The sequence below is a fragment of the Pogoniulus pusillus genome, chromosome 3 (genome assembly GCF_015220805.1).
Source record: "Pogoniulus pusillus isolate bPogPus1 chromosome 3, bPogPus1.pri, whole genome shotgun sequence".
NCBI lineage: Eukaryota > Metazoa > Chordata > Aves > Piciformes > Lybiidae > Pogoniulus > Pogoniulus pusillus.
The window spans coordinates 19,215,048-19,240,681 of record NC_087266.1 but is presented as its reverse complement, the minus strand read 5'-3'; the positions used below and the strand labels follow the sequence as shown (position 1 = coordinate 19,240,681).

Below are 25,634 nucleotides of genomic sequence, written 5' to 3'. Positions count from 1 at the left end.
TTCCCTGCTGAGACCACACCTGGAATACTATGTCCAGTTTTGGACTCCCCAGCTCAAGAGAGACAGGGACTGTTGCTGGAGAGAGTCCAGCAGAGAGCCACATGGATGACTGAGGGACTTGAGCATCTCCCCTGTGGAGAGAGACTGGGAGACCTGAGGCTGTTTAGTGTGGAGAATACTGAGAGGAGATCTGATCAATGTGTACAAATATCTGAGGGGTGGGTGTCAAGTGGATGGGGCCAATCTCTTTTTGGTGATCAGCAGACAAGGAGCAATGGCTACAAACTGGAACATAGAAGGTTCCAGCTCAACATGAGGAGAAACTTCTGTGCAGTGAGGGTGACAGAGTACTGGAACAATCTGCCCAGAGAAGTTGTGGAGTCTCCTCCTCTGGAGACTTTCAAAACTCTCCTGGATGCATTCCTGTGCAAACAAGCCTAAGGGATCCTGCCTTGGCAGAGGGTTGGATTTGATGATCTTTGGAGGTCCCTTCCAACCTCTAAAGTTCTATGATTTTGCAAAGAATGCAAGAGGAAACTTCAGTAGACAGCATCATCCAAAAAACAAAGGATATGGAGAAATTTTATTTTTTAGCAAAGCTTGTAGCATTGCAAGCTGAAATTTTCTATCATCAAAACAAGGCAATTATAGCATAATGTAAAAATAAAACACTGTAGATAATAACCGTGCCTTTTTCTAATGTATTTGATTCATTAACAAGAGGACAAAGAAAATTACTAACATGAAAAATGGGCAGTGCAGATGCAAAAAGCCAAATCAAGTCATTGTCCTTACTGTGCAATTAATTTGGATGCTCTGAAAAAGAATAATCCTGAAAATAGCAGTTTGAGCAAACTAAGAGTTAAAAACACAAAAAACTTCTTGCCAGTATCTCTGGTATGAGGCATTAGATTGTTTCAATTGCTGTCCAATTTCAAAGACAGAAAGCTCAGCACCACAGTGTTTCCTCCTCAGTCATGTCTCAAAAGGGTAATTTAATGCCGCATCAACCTTTCAAGGCTATAGATTAGCAGAAGTACTCTACTACCCATCAGGTAAGCTAGGTGCACCTGGCTAAACACCCTACAAAAAGTCATCATGCAAGAAACTTTATATTCTACAGTTAACATCTCCTACATATCTGTGACTCACGGAAAACAATGAACAGTGAACATTAAGTAAGAGGAATCCAAAAGTCTGAAATTCCAGTTAGTAAGATTAAATGCCAAAACACTGATTTTTTTCTATAGATAACTGACTGTAGGGATTCTTGCTGAGGGAGGTCTCTGCAAAAGATAAACATCCACCTTTATAAAACTCTGCATGTTGACAGAAGACTTTTATCAATCCTGAAGACTTTTCATACTGAAGTACTGGACTTTCTGAAACATAATGAGCAATGTTCTTCAGATTTAGCTGATAGGTTTTTTATGTCTTATAAGTATCTTAATCCACCCAATTGGGAAATACTTGGTTGCTTCAAGATCTTGTCATTTTGAGTGATTTCTTTTTCCATGCTGGCTTTGTAGATGCCATTAACAACCAGGCTTTGACTGACAGCACACTCTGGATATGTAGCTCAAAAAGTAATGGTTGTCTGATCTTTATGATATCAACACCAATACGCTGAGGGCTTGGCCAGCCTAACTCACCTGAGTATGTGAGGTTCTTGAGTATGAACACTAAGACAAACAGCTGACAGCACCAACATTTTGAATAAAAAGACATGAGTAAAATCCTAAGTTCCTCAGTATTTCTGCCTCAGAACCACACACAAGTTTCAATGCAACCAGACAGAACTACTTTGTGCTTTAAAGTTACTCTAAGAGAAAAAAGCTCTTCATTTTGAAGACAAATATAAGTGAAAGTCATTTGGTTGAAGCTACACAGGTAATTAATTACATCTTTTAGCAAAGTGCTAACAGGAGATCACTCTCAAGTCAACTGTCTCAGACACCACTAAGAAGCACTGTCAGATGAAGTATCTCCAACTCAGTCTGAACTGGGCAAAAACAAAGCAGCTGATTTTCCACTAAATCAATGTAGTGTATTTTCAATTGTTCTATTAGAATTCTGGCTTCCAAACAAAACCAAACACAAAACCTATCCCTTCCAATAGCCCTGAATTTTGGTTCTCCTGGAAAGTGGTGGAGTCGCCCTCCCTGAAGGTGTTCAAGAAAAGACTGGATGAGGCACTTAGTGCCATGGTCTAGTTAACTGGACAGGGCTGGGTGATAGGTTGGACTGGATGATCTTGGAGGTTCCTTCCAACCTGGTTGATTCTGTGATTCTATGAATACAGATCTGAACACCTGCAACAGAGGCTTACTGACAGGCAGCCACAGAAGCAGTTGCCTTAAAATGTTCAGGTCACATTTCAGGTGAAGAATGCTTTCACTACCATGGCAGACCTAAAAACTAAGAGCTTCAGCCCTACCCAGAGTACTACCAGAGCTACCCAGAGTAGGAAACATGCTTCACTTGACTGTCTGCAGACTTAGTGCAAGCAAACTACTAAGCAGCTGATGCTATTCTACCAGCAGCATCTGCCTGAATTGAGAAATTCAGCACATTCACATGATAAGCAGCTGTGAAAAAGGAATACTGGTCTAGAAATACTTCCTGAGTCCTCAGCACCAGTCTCTTTTTACCACAGAGAATAATATCTTTTATAGAAAGTAACTGTTCTATTCTAAAAGCAATTAAAGGTTGTATTTACTAGAGGGTACCTCTGAAACTGTACACATCCTCAGTTTATCCTGCTATTGTCTGGTACTAAATAATAGCTCCTCCATTTACCTTCCCTCCTATTACCCATATACTCAGCTTTCACTTGTTCTTAAATCTTTTTAACTCAATTCTTCTTTCAGATTATTAAGAAGCATCTTTATAATCTTTCCTCTTGTTGTGCTCCAACTTCAGCATCTTACACTGTCAACACCACTTAGCTCCAACAGTCAATGCTGTCATTGCTTAAAGAATCATCTCAAACCTCTTCAAAGACAACAGTGGAATATAGCACTAAAGAATATAGCACCAATCTGACAAGGACCACTGTACTTGATCAATGCACAGGATTTCAGTTGATACTGTTAGGAATTAGCTCTCCATGAACAAAAAAAACCCTCCATATCCAGCACAATCTCTACTCGAAATCTAAATGATAAGCACTAGTGTCCTCCCTCTAAAGACACAAGGAAAATAAATGTATAACCTCTACCTCACCACAGCTCTATCTTTCAAGTTTTTCAACTATGAGAATGCTGCTATTAGTATCAAAATCCAGGTTAAAAAGTTAGAATTATTTCATCATTCCAGAAGACATATATCCAACAAGCTTTGATTGGAAATGACACCTACAGACTCTTCCTTAAGTGGAATAGTACAAAATCCAACACTGTAGCTCTTCCACATGCATTAGTCTGGCAAGACACAGAGCTACGCTTTCCTTGAGCACAGCCACTTCATGCTGCTGCAGCAAGCCTGCCTGTTAAAGAAGTGACTTTTCTGATTTGCATATGCTGTCTTCTTAACCTTAACTCATTTTTATCACCAGAAAAGCATTTTTGAGCTTTTACAGTAATAAAACTTGTTTGGAATAGTCATCTGCATCTGAAAAGTTTAATACCAGTCTACTAAAAAAAATCACAGAATCACAGAAGCACTCAGGTTGGAAATGAGCCTCAGGATCACCATATCCAACCTATAACCCTACTCTACAAGCTTCACCCCTAAACCCTATGTCCAGGCACCACAACGAAATGATCATTAAACACACTCAAGAGTTGGCCACTCAACCACCCTCCCTGGACAGCCCACTCCAATGCCTGACCGCTCATTTCATGAACAAATTTCTCCTAATGTCCAGTATAAACCTACCCAGTCGCAGCTTAGTAGTATCATAGTATCATCAGGGTTGGAAGAGACCTCACAGATCATCAAGTCCAACCCTTTACCACAGAGCTCAAGGCTAGACCATGGCACCAAGTGCCACATCCAACCTTGCCTTGAAGTGCCCCAGGGAAGGCGACTCCACCACCTCCCCGGGCAGTCCATTCCAGTGTCCAATGACTCTCTCAGTGAAGAACTTTCTCCTCACCTCAAGCCTAAATCTCCCCTGGCGCAGCCTGAGGCTGTGTCCTCTTGTTCTGGTGCTGGCCACCTGAGAGAAGAGAGCAACCTCCTCCTGGCCACAACCACCCCTCAGGTAGTTGCAGACAACAATAAGGTCACCCCTGAGCCTCCTCTTCTCCAGGCTAAACAATCCCAGCTCCCTCAGCCTCTCCTCGTAGGGCTGTGCTCAACGCCTCTCACCAGCCTCGTCGCCCTTCTCTGGACACGCTCAAGCATCTCAATGTCCCTTTTAAACTGGGGAGCCCAGAACTGAACACAGTACTCAAGGTGTGGTCTAACCAGTGCAGAGTACAGGGGCAGAATGACCTCCCTGCTCCTGCTGACCACACCATTCCTGATGCAGGCCAGGATGCCACTGGCTCTCTTGGCCACATGGGCAGCCTGAGGCTGCTCCTTCTTGTTCTATCACTATTTACCTATGAGAAGAGCCCAGCACCAACCTCTTCACAACATCCTTCCAGGCAGCAGTAGACTGCAATGAGATGTCCCCTCAGGCTCCTCTTTTTCAAACTACACAGCCCCAGCTCACTCAGTCACTCTTTGTATGATTTATTCTCCAGGCTCTACACCAGCTTTGCTGCCCTCCTCTGCACTCACTCCAGCACCTCCACATTCCTCTTGCACTGAGGTGCCCAAAACTGAACACCATACTCGAGGTGTGGCCTCACCAAAGCTGAGCACAAGGGGAAAATCACCTCCCTACTCCTGCTGTACACAGCATTTCTAATACCAGCCAGGATGCTGCTGGCTTTTTTGATATGGCCTGAAAAACTGCACTGCACCAGTTGGAGCTCCCTAACAAAAAGTGCTGTGATTCAAATTGATATCAGCAGAGATGTCCAACTGCAACCCTTATCTATAGCAGTCAAAGAAGATCATATTGCCTCAGAATAACTCAGGTAACTCAAAATCCCTCTAAAGCTGACTGCCACTTGGCAAAGGAATACCCTTCCTCAATGACAACATGGCTCTTGCATTTGTGAAAGGATGTTTTTATGCATTATACATTTCACAGTATTTAAGTCATTTCCTACTTTACAGTTGTCCCTTTTGCCAGGTTATTCCAACTCAACACTAAATGAGTCTTCAAAAAAACAAAACCCACATGGATTCCATCAGACTCTCGGTTAGAATTTATCTTAGAAGGATAGTACCTGTTATGGAAGGCCAATATAGGCCTAATACATGTCCTGGCTTGTCCAGGCATGATCCCACGTTCCCTTTCTCCCTCTGCTGAAGTGGGGAGCAGCACAGGAAAGAAGTCAAAAAGCCTGGAGACACTGAGCCTGCTTTGGTGGAAAAATAAGGTGTATACACCTGTTTATGTGTGCTAGTTTGAAGCAGGCTAGAGTGTTTTGGTGAGAAAAAGTAGATTATAGGCTGAGAAAGGAAACCAATGGTGATGTCAACTTCCCTCAGAGTCTTGCTGAACAAGAAAGGAAAACATCAGATAGCACTCTCGCCATTTTCTCTCACTCTGCCTTGGGCTGCTGACTGAGCTGCATCTCCCCAACCTCACCTGCCACTCACCTTTGCTTCTTAACCTCTTGGCCGAACCTCCATTCCTCCTTGGGACTGGGGTAAGGTTGAGAGGGGCAGGGGGAAGGTGCAGGGGTGGTTGGGAGCCCCTCCTGGGGACTCAGATTTCTGGGAGGGGAGTTGTGTTTCTGTATTACTTTTACCTTGTATATTTCTGTATATAACTGTATATACTGTAAATATCTGCTTGTATATTGTGCCAGCTGTAAATAAATAGCTTCATTCATATTCCCAGAGCCAGCTGAGTCTAGTTGGGTACCTTCTAAAGTGTGAGGGGGTGGGGAACACCCAAACCACCACATTATGCATGGCCTGGCTTCACCTAATATGGTCAGTTTTGGTAAGGTGCCATTCTGACTGGTGAATCTCTGTGGACAAATGAGAGACCTCGCTTAGGCAATTAACAAATATGAGCAAGCCTGTCAAACAGTGTGCTCTGCCTTGCCACGCTCCAGACCAGCTTTGCTGTTTAACAAGCTTTGATGTTACAAGTTTGCCCACCTGGAAACTGCCGTGCCTCAGTTTACCAGGGAGAGGGATGAAGTGCCTCCATGCTGTAGGCAAGAATTAGCCACCAGCAAGACGTCGTGTCTGCCTACACACCGTCTGCCCTGGAAGGAATCAAGACCAGGTCAGAGACAGTGCTAACCCCCAGCACTCTGCTGAAGCCCTGGGAGAAACTCCAAAAGCCTCCATCAGCTACCAAATTACCAACAGCAACCCTTCCAAGTGTGTGGGTACTGCCTGGGACTATAATGCAGCCCCAGAAATCTAGAGGTACTCATTTGTGAGCAAGTATTCCAAAAAGCCTCTTTGTAATCAAAGTTCTGATTTGATTCTGTATTAATTGATTGTGCCTCCTGCTTCAGCAGAAAGGAGCCTCTCGATTCCCTCTAGAGGGCAAGCAGCATATTGACCACAAGAATCTCTCCAACAGCTCAAATTAATGTTTGCATTTGTAGTTTTTAACTGTTCCAAATGGCTTGTTCCCTCTGTGAAAACACCCACAACCGTGCATTCAAACCATTTCTGGTGAGATTTAATATCAATAAATAGGTTTCTATAGTTTATTGATTTTTTGTCTGGTTATTAATATTTATTAATAAATTAACATATCATAACAGTACCAAAATAATTGGTCAGAAGAAAAAAACAAACTATCTCACATATCTGAAAAGCTACCATAGCAAGCAGAAGTTACTCTGACAAGGTAGACCACTGTCTGAGCAGCAGGGTGAGGAAACAGCTCTGTAAAGCACAAAACTGTCAGCTTTTAACAGACAGTTTTTTTAATGCAAACCACCTGTCATATGGAATTTTACATTGTCATGGAGGGCCTGTAGGCCTGAAAATAGGCTTATTTATGCCTTGCCCTGCCCTGCCTGGACATGTCTCTCTGCCTGCACCAGAGGTAAACCTATTAAACGAGCACAAAGAGGCACAACAGACCTGGTGCCATAAAGTCTGGCCTGCCCAGGATGCCTGATTGTGTAAGCCCCCACATGCCCAGCTCCTGCCTGCCTAGTGCTAGGCCCATCTGATTACCATGTTTGGAAAGTCCAGGCAAGTGGCTTTTGCCTAGTATGGTAAGGTTTGGCTGACTGCCAACCTGATTGGTCATTCTAGTGGCCAAAGGGCCATTAATCTCGGCCCACATCTAATAAATAGGGGTACACAGGTAAACAACATGCTCGGACTCTTCCGACTGCTCGGACTCCCCTGCCTGCATACTCACTTGCAGAGCTCACTTAAGCCTGCCTATATACCTACGGAGCCCACAGACTCCCAGCCAGCTGTGCACACTGTGATGGTTTGGGGATTACCCCGCCCCTCCCACACTTTGTATTTGCCCCAGCTAACTCAGACAGACCCTTGCACATCCACTGCCTTATCATTGCCTGGGGAACGTGCCACTGCCGCCGATTAACCAGAAGCAGACCCCAACTGTCTGCATGTGATCGGCCTGCTAGCTAGCGTTCCATCGTGCTGAGACAGCATGACACCCTGCCTCTGCACCTGAGATCCTGCCTACGTACCCCTGGAGAGAGCATCCAGAAGAAACCAGCAGCACAAGGTCAGAGACTATTTCCCCAGAAGCTGGAGGACTCCAGCCTCAAAGTCCACGGGCAAAGACTCCCCTGAAGTTTGGACACTTGTAATAGGCTGTGACAAAGCCCTGGAGGGTGATTGATAAGACCTGTAAGTGAATGCTTTAATGCCTCTGTACTATCTGTTGCCTCTGCCATAGAGCAGAAACAGTTTCCAGCCCACTCTGCTGGGCGAACAGCACATAGATCCTGAGTGGCATTAAGCCGCGGGGAAAAATCCCCTCTCTGTTTATAGTTTGAATGTTTGCTACTTAAGTTACTGTAGATATCAATCCTAGAATGTTTCCACAACTGTGTAGAATCTTTTTAATATTAAACATACAGTGGTTGGGGGTGGCGAGAGTTCAGAATATTGAGGTTAATAAATATCTATTTTTATAGAAGATTATCTCACACCAATTAATTTCTCCCCTCCGCCAAAATCGGCGTAGGCGGCAGAATACCCCTCCGTGGCATACATTCACTAAACAGTGTTTCTGAAGAATGGGAGCAGAGGCATGACAGCACCTTCAGTACTTCAGCTAAGCAGGCACAGGCAGTCACAGTATCACAGTATCACAGTATCATTAGGGTTGGAAGAGACCTCACAGATCATCAAGTCCAACCCTTTACCACAGAGCTCAAGGCTAGACCATGGCACCAAGTGCCACGTCCAACCTTGCCTTGAAGTGCCCCAGAGACGACGACTCCACCACCTCCTCAGGCAACCCATTCCAGTGTCCAATGACTCTCTCAGTGAAGAACTTTCTCCTCACCTCAAGCCTAAATCTCCCCTGGTGCAGCCTGAGGCTGTGTCCTCTTGTTCTGGTGCTGGCCACCTGAGAGAAGAGAGCAACCTCCTCCTGGCCACAACCACCCTTCAGGTAGTTGTAGACAGCAATAAGGTCACCCCTGAGCCTCCTCTTCTCCAGGCTAAACAATCCCAGCTCCCTCAGCCTCTCCTCGTAGGGCTGTGCTCAACGCCTCTCACCAGCCTCGTCGCCCTTCTCTGGACACGCTCAAGCATCTCAGTGTCCCTTTTAAACTGGGGAGCCCAGAACTGAACACAAAACTCAAGGTGTGGTCTAACCAGTGCAGAGTACAGGGGCAGAATGACCTCCCTGCTCCTGCTGACCACACCATTCCTGATGCAGGCCAGGATGCCACTGGCTCTCTTGGCCACCTGGGCACACTGCTGGCTCATGTTCAGGCGGGTATCAATCAGCACCCCCAGATCCCTCTCTGTCTGGCTGCTCTCCAGCCACTCCGACCCCAGCCTGTATCTCTGCATGGGGTTGTTGTAGCCAAAGTGCAGCACCCTGCACTTGGAGCTATTGAACCCCATCCCATTGGACTCTGCCCATCTGCCCAGGCGGTCAAGGTCCTGGGCAAGAGGTACCTGTGGCTGACCTTAGCTTGAAGATGAACAAACAAGCACTCTTGAAGAAACTTCAATACCGGTTTAACTTCTGTTGATTTTTTTTTCTAGGAGCCTTCTTTTATAAACACACACATTAAATTTTGCAGTATTTTCCCTGGGCAGTTCAACTTCTTCCAAAAATGCCACTAATTTCTGTGACTGAGCCCCTCAGGTTATTTCTTCTCAGATCATAACACACTGTCTCCTGGTGACAAATAATGGCATACTCAACAAACTAATCTATGTTGGTGACATTTCTTGAACACTTTGCAATACCAAAACCAGCATGGCCTCCATATCCAACAAATCTGCTTAGTACACCCACTAATTTTTCTACTTCACAGACATCTGGGACATTTCTGGAAAAGTACCATGACATCAAGGGAAAACTTTGTGTTTGGATGCCTCAAAGACAGCAGAAGGAAGTCTATGGCCTGTGATGATGGAAATTCTATTTGTGGACCTCCACTCAGTCCATCTAGAGACCTGGCCTTCTCTTCCCCACAGCATATTCTAAAAACTCTGAACTCTTGGATTCCACTGTTCCTGCAGCAATGACCACTGTTGGTTTTCCTTTAAAATACAGGGCCTAGGTCATTTCTTACAGACCTTCTGTCCAGGTCAGCAGTTATTTTTCACTGAGTAACACAGCTTTTTTACATATGCATGTGCTATGTTATGGGTAAGATCCAAATCTCTGTCTGAGCCCAGGACTCTTACTGGAACTGTTTGACCAGTTTGCCTGGCTTTTTTTACAGTGCTCCAATAAGGACATCCACTGGTACAGGGTTCAGAAACTTAGAATAATCAAAAGGTTGAATTTATTAAGGCAACAGATATAACAGCTTTGGGACTGCCAGTGATAAATGCACAAACTGCAAGATTGAGCTCAAGTGAACAAATCCTCGTAACATCCAACAAAGCTGGAGACATAAATCTGCAGTAGCTCTAATACGGAGTAGGAACACAGCAGAAGTTAAGCCATGTAGTTAATGGGCAGTTCTTACCAGGAAGGCATCCCTGTGGTGGGTGAAGGGAAAGGAGCACAGCACGTAGACTATCCTCATACCTGCTAAATCCAGTCTTTACCCACCCAGAGAGATGTTCCTCTCTCATTTTTTTAATGCCCTAAGCCTGTCTGTCTCTGCCTTCTAGATGACGTTTAGCATGATTTGGGTGGAGCTGAGCAACACAGTCATGTATGTTTAGATGGTCTCTTTGTCTCATTGGAATCCTGAGGGCTAACAACTTTATTGCTAAAATTGCAGTTAATTGAGCTTTTCTCAGGCACTACAGCCTCTGAAATTGGTTTGGAAGTTCCGTAGTTTTGCTGTTTTAGCCTTGCTTCATTCATTTAAGCTGAAACAGGGCCATTTTATCTTTACAAGACTCCTTCTTTCAGCCACCTGAGACAACACAAACATCTGGTTGTAAATACATTTGCTTCTGAAGTGCACTACATTAACTTGCATTCCCGTCCCATGGTAAGCAGTTATCCCACAGCATCACAAAGCGGACCTAAGCTATAGCAAATACATGTGTGCAATATATATTCATGTTACATTCTACTTAAAGGTGGTTTTGCCTACCTTCCTTCTAGTAGTCAGTGGTTCAGATCATCACAGTAAGCCAATAAACTTTATTCTAATGGTAACATTTGGCATAATCCTCATAAAGATCGCCTTTGCTCTTAAGCTGGCAGTCCAACATATACAAACACTGTACCTAGGCAGTGAATTTCCCCCATTTCATAATTGTATTCTTGCAGGAAGGAATGATTTTGTTTCTTTCCTTGCTCTAATTTTCAAATAGTAAATACACATATATCTGTTGAGCTTCCCTGTACAGATATGTCTCTAAGGAAGTAGTAATGTGGCATAGCTCGCATTATGAATTTCACTCATTCTGTTGTGGCAGCCACCAGGCTTTAAACTCAAGGGAGTTTTAAGTATTCATAGTGACACCAGCATACACTGCCATCTCCAGCCCAAGAACCCCTTTGCTCTTATCTTTGAGTATTTCCTGTGGAACTGTTTTATTTACAGAAACAGTTTCTAGGTGGATGTTACTGAGTGCTGCAATGACACACTGTAGAACTGGGCCTTGCTTTATCTCATTTTTTTCTAATCTATATAGCACTGGCTATCAGTTTGCGGTCCAGAACACAAGTAGAAAGTAATGATGGCAAAGAAAGCAAGGCACCACACTGCAGTCATCAAAAACAAGATTGCAGAGTCTACAGCTGTAAGGGAATAGCAGGCAGGGAAAGCTGCCTCCAATCCCGCAACTCCACCCCTCTCCAGCTTAACTCGATCCTGCTACTAGTAAACTGGCACATCTGCAGTTTAATCTGCTTGAAAGCAGAGCTCTTTATCAGGGTTTATCAAATGATTGTGAAAGTATTATTAGTTGAGTTAAATAACAAAAATATTCACTATATTCCCCAGAGACAGGTAATCCAAACTCATAGTTAACTTCTAAGATAAAGGTTAAATACTAGTACTAAAACACAGCTCACCAGAAGTGGAAAGGATAGGTTCTTGTTAAGACTGTACTTTACTTCTTCTCTTAAAACAGTATTATAATTAAACTTAAAAGAATTCTATGCCCATTTACCTCCTTTGTTGTTTGTTTTCTTTTTGAAAATCCAAATCATTAATAGGGAATATTATAATGACAGTATTCAACATACATCAACAGGCATCACTTGAATTATTGTTTGAATAACCATTCTAACCCAACATAGAATTTCCACTATCATACTAATTAAAGAAAACAGGTTGCCTAGGGTCGTGGTTGAGGCCCTGTCCTTGGAAACATTTGAGATCAGACTTGATGTGGCCCTGGGCAGCCTGATCTAGTTAAAGATACCTCTGCTCACTGCAGGGGAGTTGGACAACATGACCTTTTTGAGTCCTTTCTAACCCAGTGCAATCTGTGAATCAGTGTATTCCTCAATACAGTTAGTGTTGGTACAGGTTCTTCAGCAAATAATGTGTCATTTTCTTGGTGAATATACATGTATGTAGGTGCATATGTGTACATATTTATACACACTCTTGCATAAGAATTTCACCTACTCCTCTTGAATCTGGAGTAAAAGGTGAAATACTCAACCAAAGGCTACAAAAGCAGTACAGATAAATTAACAGCTACATGTGCTCAATAATAATAATAATGAAGAAACTTGTGATTTAGCTTCAAGTACAAGAGAATGAGTCGTTACCTTAAAATTTAACATTAAATATTAACACAGCAAGTCAAATGCAGTAGAATTGCAATGACCAATACTTTAGGGGGAAAAAAAAATCATACCTTCGCTACAAAAGGGTCTTTTGATGCCAGAGAAATTCACCGTCTCATGTAGCGTTTTCTCCTCTTGACAGTATTCACAGTACGTCACTATGCAGTGTAGTTTCTTGTAATCATCAGAACACGCTCTGCTGCAGAACTGATACACTTTGTTCTAAATGCAAAGTTGCAGAGCATCATGAATAGGGTTTAGGGATAAAAATCTTACAGTCTGGATAGTGTAAGTTTAATAGTTTGCCATCAGGATAACGACTTTAACGTGCAAAGCAAACAGCAGCGCAAATACACAATTACAGCGTGACTTATAACATTAAAAATTTAAAGCTCTCACTCAAGCTGACAGTGAATGCTACAATTTCATATGAAAATGCTAAAGAGAAAACATGCCAACTGATTTTAGCATAAGCTCTTCAGACACTTCTCTCAGTTCATAAAGATGTGTAACAACAATCTATCGTATCCAGTCATTCAATAATTGAAGACGAAAGTAGGCTTCAGAGTTCCAGAGTTGATCTAAGAAATTACCAATTTCTTTAAAACCCATAGATGCTTTTTAATTTGTTGTTTATGAGCAGACTTCTGTTTTCACCTTGACGTTCTACAGAACCAGGTAGATTTTATTAACTTAATTTTTCAAGCTTCAATAACTTACAAAATAGCTACTTAGAAAAACTGTACTGAAGATACAGGTTTAAAATTAAACAGGTTAACATTCTAAAAGTAACAGAAAAAAAAAAAAACCAAACCCAAGCCCTTACCTCCCATTCCAGTACTTCTGGCTTTGAACAAAAAGAATTTTTGCAATAATTACATTTCAATTGGATATCACTAGGAGAGACGAACTGACCATTTGTTGAAGACTGCACACCGAGAGTCTGAAAAACATAAATTCACATACACATCACTAAAAAAAATAAAGTGAGTAAAATGTGTCATTTCAATTAAGCTTATAGTGTTTAAGAACCAAGAGTTTATAAATCAATTCAGGAGCACTACTGGCAAAAGCATAACAGGTTAGTCTTTTCCATTGATATCGCATGTTTTTCCCATCTCAAATCTTTATCCTTGCTTCCACAGCAATTATTTTTGGTCATTTTTTTTTTTACCTTACCTTTCTAATGCCTGTTATTTCTGAGTAATCATAAACGCCAACAAAGTCTCCCAAAACCCAACACTTGTTAATCACAAAACGCATATTTTGCAATAAACACATTTCACAACTTGCTTTAGTCTCAGAAATTCCTACAACAAGACCTACAAACAAGGCAGATTATCAACACCTTACCTCAGCATGTTACTTGAAAAGACAAATAGTAAAAGGCCTTCACTGATAAACCCTGCATCTACTCAGATTAGAGAAAACTAGATAATAGCCCTGGCCAGCCTCAACCACCACATCAGGAAACACAATCATTCAGCCAGATCCTACAGTTAAGGGTCTTTAGATTGAGAAAAATACTACAAGATTGAGAAAAATACTACAAGATTGAGAAAAATACTATAGACTGCAAGTGTAGGGATGAGAATTTAATTCTGTAATTGCATAATTCGCTTAATGTATCTCTGATGCTATCAGCAGATAGAGAAACCGGGTTTAAAGCATCCATATTCTTTTTATATGCCTCCAGGTCAGTCCTCTGCATGTTCTGTAGATCAAGTGAGAACAATTAGTGTGTTACACATGCGCTGTTCAAGACATTTGGATTAGCAGCACTCCCAGCCAACTGAAGCACTCAGGACAAACATCTTAAATTTGTCTTCTCAACAGACTTACCCGCAGTGTTTGCAACAAGATAAACGCATCTAAAGAGAAGCTCTCTTCACACAGATTTGTTACTAATTTCTACCTTCTAACAGTGAAAAGCTGAAACATTTCTGTTACAGGACACTTTCCTTCAGACTCTCATGTTACTAAAGGTTCATGTACACTAAAAAAAAAATAAATTTCAAGTGATGAGAGGGCTTACCAATATATATAAACCCTCATCCCAGTAGACCAGAACTGCTGAGCGCTAGCTAGCAGTGCAAACAGTATCATTTTATGCAGATGCACTAATTCTTTCTCAGGACTCTGCAGACACAAAGCAGTCATGTGCATTTCCCAGCTGTGTACAGGATCCGAGAACAAAATGCCGTATCTATCAGAAATAACACCGTCATTACCCTAATGGTCCTTTGTCTCATAACAACTTTAATAGTTTGATGCCCACAGAGTATTGTCATATTTTTCCCACTATATCCAGCAAAATTCCTCGTGCTTGAGAGGTATTTATTAGACTTTGCTCTAAACAGGTAGCTGAAGACTTGCACTAACTTCAGAGCTAAGCTGTGTTTTTCTGCACTTGTAGGTCTCTTCATGCTCAGCACTTGCTGCCATGTGGGTTATGAAAACACAATGCAAGTCTAGAGATTCTGGTTGAAGATAAAAAGAAAACAAGAAGCAAGTATACCCACCACTTCCAGCTCAGGAATAAAGGAAATGTTAAAGAACTAGCAGATTATGACAACTTGTACAGAAATGCTAAAGATGAGGAATGAAGATGAAATACAGTAAGTGTTCAGCAAATGAAAAGCAGCTGCAAAACATCCTATGTTGTGAAGGTTGCAAATTAAAAGCAAAACATGTTTTCCAAGTATGCCAGCATTAGCTTTATTTCTTTTCCCAACTGGTTACTGTGGTTGAAATCCAGAGCCTATAGGGAGCTTGTAATTGAACAATAACAAAGGCTAAAGATGTGAGAACAATGGAGTTGGAGATTGTTTAAAATCAAAACTTGTTTTAAAGCATATTTACATCTGACTGTACATTAAAAAAAAAATCTAAACAATCTAGCATTACTGCTCCTAAAACAAAAGCAATGTTTTTTATTGTAAACTGTGATCAACTAAGTATTGTCCCACAGAAATCAGTAAAGAACTGAATTTGTATTACTCAAAGCTCTCTAATAAGCAGAAGATGGTTGTAAAACCAGCCATTAATCACATGCATGCCTCCTTAAAGTTTGTATCAATCTGCTTACCATTCAGGACTGCTTCTGTATAGTGTATTTTAATGAGTGGAGTTGAAGATTATTACACACAAAAAAATAATGCAGCTAAGGGACCACGAATTCATTAAAATCTTTTACAGGTTGTCCTGAAGAGCAAGGTTTAACGATGCTGTGCTTTATCAGAGGTAACTCTGAAATCATATACACACACACTCTTTCAACTATCTCAAATTCAATCAAAACCCAGTTATGGTTAATATGACTTAAGAAATCTTGAGTCTGTTCTGAACAACAAGAGCATAGGAAGCACCAAGCAAAGCCAAGAAATCATTGTCAAGTGGTTTTTAGCCTTTCATGCAACCACATCCAACTGCTCTAAGCTGCCATATAACTAATGAACAGTAGGCAGACACAGGCTAGCAAGTCTTATGAAAAGACCAGTGCAGCACTACAGCTTCTGGCCTGCACTGGCCACCACAGCATTATTGCTAGAGGGGTTATTCCTATCCACAGCAATACAAAACCAAAATGCTGAAACAGTTCTGTACACAAATGTGTACGTAGAAGGACATCCAGACTGTGGTCAGTTTTTTTCTGTTATTAACACTAAAAAAAAAAGAAATTAACAGGTGTAAGGAATCCTTTACAAATGGTAACCTACTAGGACTGTTCCACAAGCAAAATCATGGGCACTTAATTAACTGGGGAGGGAACCAAGCACTCGGGCACACACAGACACCTTCCAACCTCAGTGTGGAAGGCTCAATTAATTTTATTCTAATCAAATCTGGAAAAGTATTTCTATGACAAGCATGCCAAAATACCTCCATGCTTCCTGCTGAAACATACTCCTCTAAAAAAAACATGTATTTAAAATACATGTATTATGGGTGTGAGAAAGAGATGTAAAGTATTTAATGAAGAACACTTACATACACCATAATGATGATGAATAAACAAAACATTAGTGAATAAACACAATAAGTAACCTCCTAAAAATAATACTGTACTTTCAATTCTTATACATATCAGTCCTACAACTCTTCATCTGTGCATTTTAAAAAGACAGTAAAAAAAAAAAGGAAAGAAAAAAGTTTTAGCACAATTTAAAAAACAATTTTGTTTAGATTTATGTTTTACAAGACAGCTTTATCTGGAGACACACACATATAGTCGCTAACTTGGGGAACACACTTGAACTACATCCTCCAAGTTTGCAATATATAAATTAGCAGTTCCTTTTTTCTTAAGAGACAAGTTCAGAGCAAGATCTTCAACTAACTCAGTAAGGATAAAGAAAGCAGAACACTACAACTTTGGAACAGTTCTGTCCTGAACTCTGTGATAACATCCTCCAGAGAATGAAAACACACACGATACAGTCACACTATTCTACCACCAACTGCCAAACCAAAAAGCCACATCAAGAAGTGTATTCTCCCTCTTATATCCTCTTTCTTACAAGGATGAATGGTACTGCAAGCTGTCCACACGAGGGAGACTACAGATATGGACCTAAGTTGCACAACAAGCAACTCAACCAAATCTTTCAAATAATTTAATACAGTAAACCAAGAGGTACCTAGAAGCAAAAAGTTGTTCACACAAATCCAACCAACTCTAAAGTACTGTAAATTAATTGGGAATTTACATATTCTAACTCATTTGTAAACCAAAGGACTACAACTTTTGCAGAAGGGAAACACAGACCCAAAATAGCAATTACTCTGAGAACAATAACCTCTAACAACAACCAATGTCAAGAACAGGTGCAGTAAAAGAGATTGATGTAATACCAGAAAATTGAAGCTAGAGTTATCTCAGTAGTAAACAGGGAAAAAGATGGGGTACCATAGTGTATCAGATGTTTTTTTCAAAATATCATTACAGAAAGCCCTGAAATTGACCAAATGGATTAAACCATTTTCCCAGTTCAGATTCAAACCCTTATCACAGCACCACAGAAACATTCCAGTTGGAAAAGACCTTCAGGATCACCAAGTCCAACCAGTATCGCTACTCTGTAAGGTTCACCCTAAACCATATCCCCAAGCACCACATCCAAACAACCTTTAAACACATTCAGGGTCAGTGACTCAACCACCTCCCTGGGCAGTCCATTCCAACACCTGAAACAAAAGCCTTAAGGAAACATAATCCAATGTGGTATACTGTTCTTTCCAGGTAAGCGCTGCATGACCCGAGTAAGAAGCTGTTCTCATACAACTGACTCTAACCTACTGGTGAACAAAATGTTACATCTTCCCTACAGGGAGTAAATGAAATTTGTCACAAGTTAGAATCCTACAGGTGTTTGAGCAAACTAATCGGAAGCAACTGACTGCCCACCCATTCTTGGGTCTTAACTGAAAATTCAACAGACTGTTTGGCTCCTCTAATTAAACTTCATTAGAATATTAAAGAGAAACATATAAATGGAGCACAAACTGCAAGAGAAGCAACCACAATGTATCAGCAAGAGCTGAAACCCACAAGCATCAATTGATCTGGCAGAGCTAGTCAATGTTACTTAAACGTTGACTTATGTGCAAGTCCAAGAAGGCCCAGGCTGTACTTGTCATTCACTAGCTTTATTTCTCTCACTCAGCAGGAAAGTTTTGTTCTGAGGGCTCTTGGGGCTGCAACCAATTTTAAGACCATGAAAAACAAAACAGATGCCAAACGAGTTTATAGTAAGTACTACAGATTTGTCATTACATACTAACAATCTTCATCTATTTTGTTAATCAGACATCCACTCCATTGGTTAGGACGGAAGCACAGAACAGGGCTACATGATGGAAGTCCTACACAGGGTATGTTAAGGAAACAATTAAGACATTGATTTGCTTCCCAGTTGACAGCAAACAGGAAAATTTAATGACAAATGGAAAAACTCCACATGGGTGTAACTGACGACACATGAGGAGGCAATTACGAATTATACAACACACATCTGGGAAAATAATTTTTACAAGCAAGAACTGAAATATTCTCTTTTTAAAGTGTTCCTTAATCACCTAATTACTAGAATATATTTTATGTCATTTAAGAGCATGACATTTTCCGCAAGCGTAGCAGCCTCTTCTGGTGATCCTACCATTAGACCTTCAGCACTCCGGTTTACGGACATAACTTAGACAGCTAGTTTCATCCACAGGTTTTAATGGGATTAGGAACTAACCTTTCATTTCAAAGGCAGTCACCATTCCTCATGACTCACTTTTGTTAGTGCAATGTTCAATGCCAGGATTCTGCTAATGTGTTTAGTACAAAAGAGATGGTATTTTTTACTTTTCAATGCAAGGTTCATCACCATAGAGAGACTACGGTGGTAAAAGTAAGATGAGCACCGACACTGCTTTGGGTTTTCTTCAAGTATCAAGAAGAAATGGGTTGCTATTATTGGGCTTTTAAAGATAGCAGCTAGTGATATCATTACAGTACTTTGGTCAATGAAATTATTGTGGGCCAGAAGCATCTATGTTAATCACAGCTCGTAAACAAGTATATACAAGTATATGCAATTACTTAACACAAACACAGGCACAAAAAGATTTATGGAGGAAAATTTTAACACAACCGCTAACCTGAAATTTAGCTACACAACTGGAACTGCAAAAGTTGTACAGTTTTCCATCAGGCATTGTGGCTTGATACTGAAGTAAAGAGTTTCGTTTACAAAAGTGGCAAATAATTCCCATACCTAGAAGAAAAAGGCAGTTTACTAACAAAATAAACACAAAATAGCAGCGGAGAAAAACAGTAACTGTACAGGTCAGCTCTTCCCACCACTGCAATGTAAAAAGCTAAGACTTGTCTGTTCTCCAGGCAGATTCTACGAGTCACACAGAACAAAAGGTTATCACGGAGGTTTTGCTGAATTCTTCCATTAGGGATCAGCGTTAAACGTGAAATTGCACCTTCTATAAAATTCACTGTTTTCAACTTCGTGTTCCCTAAACTGGTATCTATGCTGCTCTACACATTGAAGAACACACATTTTGAATTACCTATCAGTTCCCTTCACCCAGAAAAAAAAAAATTACCCATATACAACTACCTCTATCCTTCTCCAACTGTTGCTTGGAGATAAAAATGGGGTGAAGCTGGATCACAGACAAAAGAGCATTAATACACAAGCATGAAAATTGTATAACTGGTCTGTGACACATCAGAGCACATCACAGCTTAACATTTTTTCCCAGAAAGCCTTGAGACATTTGAGAACTATCTCTGACATGAAGTGAAAAGACCAGTGGGGAAAACAATCACTCATGGGTCCATTTACTAATATTGAATGTAAGATTACCCTCTTTTTATTTTTCTTTTTTTAATTTAGTTAGTATCCTAAACCCTAGTCACATCTACATAGATAAACTCAAAAATGAAACCACCAACCCCCGGTGTGAGTGCTGGAAATCTATCACCCTTTTCACTTTGTGATTTTGCATATTCTGATTTGTGTGTGCTCATGCATGCAGGTGAGCAGTATGGCACCATGTACCCATTAGGTCCTATGCACTGAGTCATGTCAAAAAACCTGCACTGGGCTCTGCAGCCAATACAAGATGTTAATTTGGCATATTTCTACAACATAGTGCAAAGCAAAACAAGGCATTAGTTAAAATTACGTTTGAGTTTTGCTTTTAAATTATGGTGTAACAAATACAGAAGAAAACATTTACTTCTGCAATCTGCATCCTCAACAGGACCTTTCTATATTAACTAGATCTCATGATGACCATCCTCTCAAGAGCACTTAGCACTATGGCTGGGTCTTGGTGGGAAAGCCAGCTAAAGCTAAACTTCTGTGTAAAGACAAAAACCTTAACACTATCATGTATGAGTTGGGCACAGCACTTTCCTGGCAACAGCACTGTTGAGAGAAGCCTTAACTTCACAACTCTCCTAATTCCAGTACTCCATGCAGAAGAAACACTGCAGAGTTTCTATGCTCCTTACTGGACCCAGTAAGGAACTCCAATTCCTTGAGTCTGGTAACAGAATGCAATTTTGGTATATTGCAACACAGCAGTCAGACAAGCAACAAACATTCTATGAAGCACAGAAAAATTGCACCAAGTGGAAACACCAACATAAAACACCACAAAATCCACACTTCAGACCTACATGAAATACTTGTGTTAGGAAAGCATCTCAAGTACCATAAAGCAAGCTTTGGAGGGTGGGAGGGTGGAAACCTAGGCAACTTCTCTGCCCATGAAAAGAGCAGTATGGCTGTGACAGTGATAGCAGAATTCTTCATTTAGAACACCAATGAGTCTCCAAGCAGGTATACTCTCAACCTATTGAGTACCAGAAAATATCCTACTGACGCTGAGGAATTAAGATTTCTTCCCCTCTGTTGGGAAATATATTTGGCACTACCTCCATCTTCTCTCTTCAGCATCTGAAGGGAGAAGGAAAGGTAAAGCGTGTTTCAGAGGTATCTCACTTTGCTCAGAGTAACAGAAGTTTCTGTGACCATCTTCACTCTTCTTAACTCCTTACATTTGAGAACTACCTAAATCCAGCCTTAGAGAAAGCCAGGGAAGAAATTAATGGATTTATTAACATGGGTAACAACATCCCTGTATTAAAATCATGTATATAAAAAAGCACATGACTCTGCCACAAACTGTGTGTAGCATCTCTCAGAGAACAACAAAACTTCAAAACACCACACAACTTCACAATTTTCACACACTGCTTTGATGAAGCCTTTGCTGTGGCTTTCCTCCAAAAAGCATCATGTGTCAAGGTGATCTCCTCAAAGTTTTTTCTACACAACTCCAGGATCTTTTCTTCCCAACTCACTTCATTTTTCTGTTTGCCTTTAAAGACATTACCCAGCACTGAGTAACCCTCCTAATTGCCCATATTACTGATGAACTTTACATTAAGTACAAAGATCAAAATGCAGGAGTTGTATTGCTGTGCAAGTTCAGGCTATTCTGCCAATATACATTCACCTCCTCTCACAGGCTCATACACAAAAGGGCCTCAAGAATACTATAAGTAATATTACCTGTAAGAATATTGCAGGTCACTATTTACCAAAGACATAAATACCTTCCTAGCTAGAATAAATAAACAAATAAACAAAAGATTCAATAAAAATAAGAACTACAGTAGTACACAAGAGTCCAAAGAGCATTCTTATGAGGCAAGACAACGTTTGACAAAGAAAAAAGATAACTTATGAGGATAATGACAGACTCAAAGATGACATCATGTTGGGTACACTGGAGCAACTGTTCATTTCTAATACAAAGAGCTCATAAGGGAAATCATGTCACTATCAACAGAGGAAGTTTCAACACAAACAACATGAATCAGCTGTTCTAATAAACAGGTCAGCAGAATTTCTTACCAAAGAGTAAGCTGCTTATGTGTGGTCACAAAGAGACTGGAAAAGTGCAAATTAAAGAGATTGGCTAAAAATAGCGTACAGGAACAGTGCATGAAGTTCAAAAGACCTCCTGACATCTAGAGAGTGAGAAGCTAAGAGAACATTCAGGGAAAAACATCCCAAGTACCTGGCCCTGTTATTCCTCCTTCCTGGATGCCTATTGACATACACTCTAGAGTCTCAATCTCTGCTCTGAAGCAGAATAACTCATTTTCTTACTACAGAACATTGTTCTTTTTAACTGAATATTTTAACCATCCTCAAAAAACTTGCTGTGCAGAACAGAAATTAAGGAAAATGTAAAGCAGCGTTAACGTCCTTGGCATCTCATGGCAAGAGACAAAAAAACTTCACCAGTAAAGAGAAAAGAGAACAAAGAACATAGACGTTTTCATTACGACATAAGGAACAAGAACAAAACAAAAATACTTTCTGACTCTGATTTATAAATCACTGCTTCATCCTTTGTTTCAGAACCACAGGATCGCAGAATTATATAGAGGTCAAGTGCAACCCTAAATGCAGAATGCTCTTTGCTCAGGATTTTGTTCAGGCAAAACTGAGCATCTCCAAGGATATGCAGGCCAAAACATCTCTGGAAGATTTCACAGCCCTCACAGAAAAAAAGCTTTTCCTTTCAGCTTAATGTAAGTTTTCTTTTGTTTCAAGTTGCCTGTTGCCTCTCATTCTTCCACTGTGCATTTTGTAGAATTCTGAGTATAGAAATCACTTCGCTAGACCCCCTGGCTACGCTCCTGTGAATACTGCAATAGGTTGCCCAGAGAAGCTGAAGCTCCCATCCTTGAAGATATTCAATACTGAAATGGATATAATCCTGGATAACCTTCTCCAGGTGACCTTGCTACTTTCTTGGCATTTATCTCCCATTTGAGATGAAGTAGTGGCTTGTGCTCCCCACAATATTTCAGTGGTAGGCAAAAGTGATGAGAGACTAAACCCTGCATGTTCAAACTAGTCTCAATTTCAATTTTCCTCCAAACATAGAATTAACTCTCAACCAATCCACAAGTATCAAGCAATTATCTTCCATGCACCACTTCTGGAAAATTAAAATCTACCGTGTCCTATGAAAATATATCAAGTTTAAGAACTGGAATTTGAGCAAAAAAAGTAATAAAGGCACTATTACATTAATAAGGAAAATTCACAGAATCACAGAATCAACTAGGTTGGAAAAGACCTCCAAGATCACCCAGTCCAACCTATCACCCAGCCCTATCCAATCAACTAGATCATGGCACAGATGCAACCTCCTCTAAGTAATCTTGCAGAACAAGGAGCAATTGCATTGATTATGTTGCTAAGTACAAAAAAAATAAAGCTAATCCAGAAGCAAAGTTTCTAGAGAACAAAGGCCCAGTGGCCTGTGAGGGGAAGCTCAATGTAATGTTGTCTGACTACACCTCTACCTCACTACGCCACCAAGTACACCTCTTCCAAAGCCTCCAGGCTGTTACAATACTTGAATCTAAACTCATTCTTTCATGACTTGTTCGTATGTTTTATTAGAACACTTATCGTAGAAATCAGCTCTCCTTCACAATAGGTATTTCACAATAGATGACTGAGAAAAGCCAGATTATAAAGGACACTTAAAGAGATTTGAAAATTCTTACCAGTTACTAATTCTACAGACACTTCATTCTGTCCACTGGGACAGTACTGAATTCAAACTGCTAACTGCAAAAGTGGTCATCAAGATGCAAGACAAAACAGATGAATTAGACATATTCCATAATCAGAAGTACTGATGAAGCTGCAATTCAGATTCCTGGAAATAGAACATTCACTTGAAGTGTTTCTGAGGATTTTTTGTTCATGCCATTATCAGCAACAATTATTTTATGAGGAATCTTGGTCTTCCTTTATGTTTTACCAGAAGGATCATAAAAGCTAAAAGCCAGAGCTCTTCTTACAGATCTACTAAGAAGAAAGATCAAGCCCCAAAGTATCAGACCAACACTAGATTCAAAGTATTTTAGAAGTCTCACTTCTGTTTACAAATGAAACTAAAGTTTCTGTTCTTGAACTTCCTGGTTCCAGGATTATTAAGTGCCTTGAATTCAAGCATCTCTGGTATGGGGGTTTATTCCTGACTGAAAAAAAAAGCTGTACAAACTGCTGCTTGTGCCTTCAGGTTAGAGAGCAGGGTAAGAAAATGTACACTCTAAGATGCACTCTTGCTACTTCTCCTATGCACTGGCTGGTTGAGTCAGAACACTGGAATAGCACAGCTGATGGCTAAAATGCTATGCAGCAGCCTAAACACTTGTTTACAGTTGAAGTAAGTGTTTTGCAGTTCATATGGCCCATGATAAAACAGACTGGTACAGATTTCTCCATCCAGGCAACAAGCATCACTCTGGTAGCTTTACAGAGTAAGTTTCAGATTAGAAATAAGGTAAACACCAGGAAAGGTTCAAGAAAAGAATATTCTGGGATAAAACACATCAGCTTCTGTTCAAGTAGAAAAGTAAAGAAGACAGACTTTTTTAAAGTAGAAAATATATTCACTATACAGAATTCCATGATAACAGAGATCCATTAAAACAATCAAGAAAACAGTAACCAAACTACTTCAGATTTATTTCAAAAAAGGATGATCCAGATGGAACATGTACATCTAAGAAAAGAACCAGATACCATCAGAATCTGTAACAGCAAAGAAAGAAAAAATTCTATTATTTATTCTGTCTTTCAAAATACTGCACCCAAATAATCTGTCCCTCAAGAATAGTAACTGCAAACCCCTTCCTGCTCCAATGAAGGATATTAAGATTATTAACACTTCTAAAACATTTGTCCAAGTCTTATGAGCAAAAGCTGATGTGTTTTAGTGGTCCTGAAACATCAAGTGATTTGTGTTTACATTCCTTCAGCTAAACTCTGTGAACAGTCAAATCAAAAACACATCCAGTTTTTCTTTGGCATCTCCAGCTGGCAATGTTCCCTTCTTTTAGCCAGTTCTGTTACTATTGTCAAGACACTTGCCTTCATGCCTTCATAACCAGCAAAGGTGAAACCCCTTGTCTTAAAAAGTAAGTTACTGTTACAGTAACTGAATGTTTCAACTGTTCCCGATTTGCTTTTTTCTCCCTCTTTCCCCCTACTCTGTCCAATGATTCCAGGTATAGCAATGCATAGATGTATCCATTCTAACTTTGATACCTAATCACCTCCTTGCTTCTTCTTCCCAAGAATTTTCTGTGTTCCCACACAGATTACAATGTTGATGGTCCTAAGAACTTTCCTTCACAACTGCATTGTTCTTTTAACATACCTGAGGTACCTATCTTACTTGACCGTTCAAAATATCAACAAACCATTCTACTTGCTGTGAACAATAATCCAGTGCCAATAAGGAAGTTCATGATAAAGTTTTTCTTGAAGAGTAATGAATTCTACAGCTGAAGATAGATGTTTGAAGCAGAAATGGAAAAACAAATGGTTCCAGAAATCAGGAGCAAATAAGAGCAAGAACAGGATACTTTCTTGAAGGTCTTGATTTGCATCAGAGATGGAAAAAAATGAAGGCATAAATACTAAGAGGCCCCCACACCATTAAGCAGGAAGGGAAATGACTGTGTCTTGGTTGATGAAAATTTTTGTCATTTAACCACAGCAGATAGCTGGACACTCTTCACTCCATCTCCACCTTAAGTCTACATAACATCACATATCAGTATTAAAGAGCACTAAATGCCAAACTAAGTATT

General features: G+C 40.4%; 1 protein-coding gene across 8 annotated transcripts in view; it reads right to left on the bottom strand.

Moving 5' to 3' along the window:
- ZMYM2 (zinc finger MYM-type containing 2) overlaps positions 1-25,634 on the bottom strand; it is a 103,585-nt gene that overhangs the window by 32,660 nt on the left and 45,291 nt on the right. For all 8 annotated transcript variants that reach the window (XM_064171398.1, XM_064171439.1, XM_064171407.1 and 5 more), the window contains 2 exons: positions 13,251-13,367; positions 12,496-12,646 (listed from right to left, as the gene is read on the bottom strand). In XM_064171398.1, coding sequence (XP_064027468.1) covers positions 12,496-12,646; positions 13,251-13,367 — 268 coding nt within the window. The remainder of the gene's footprint in view (positions 1-12,495; positions 12,647-13,250; positions 13,368-25,634) is intronic.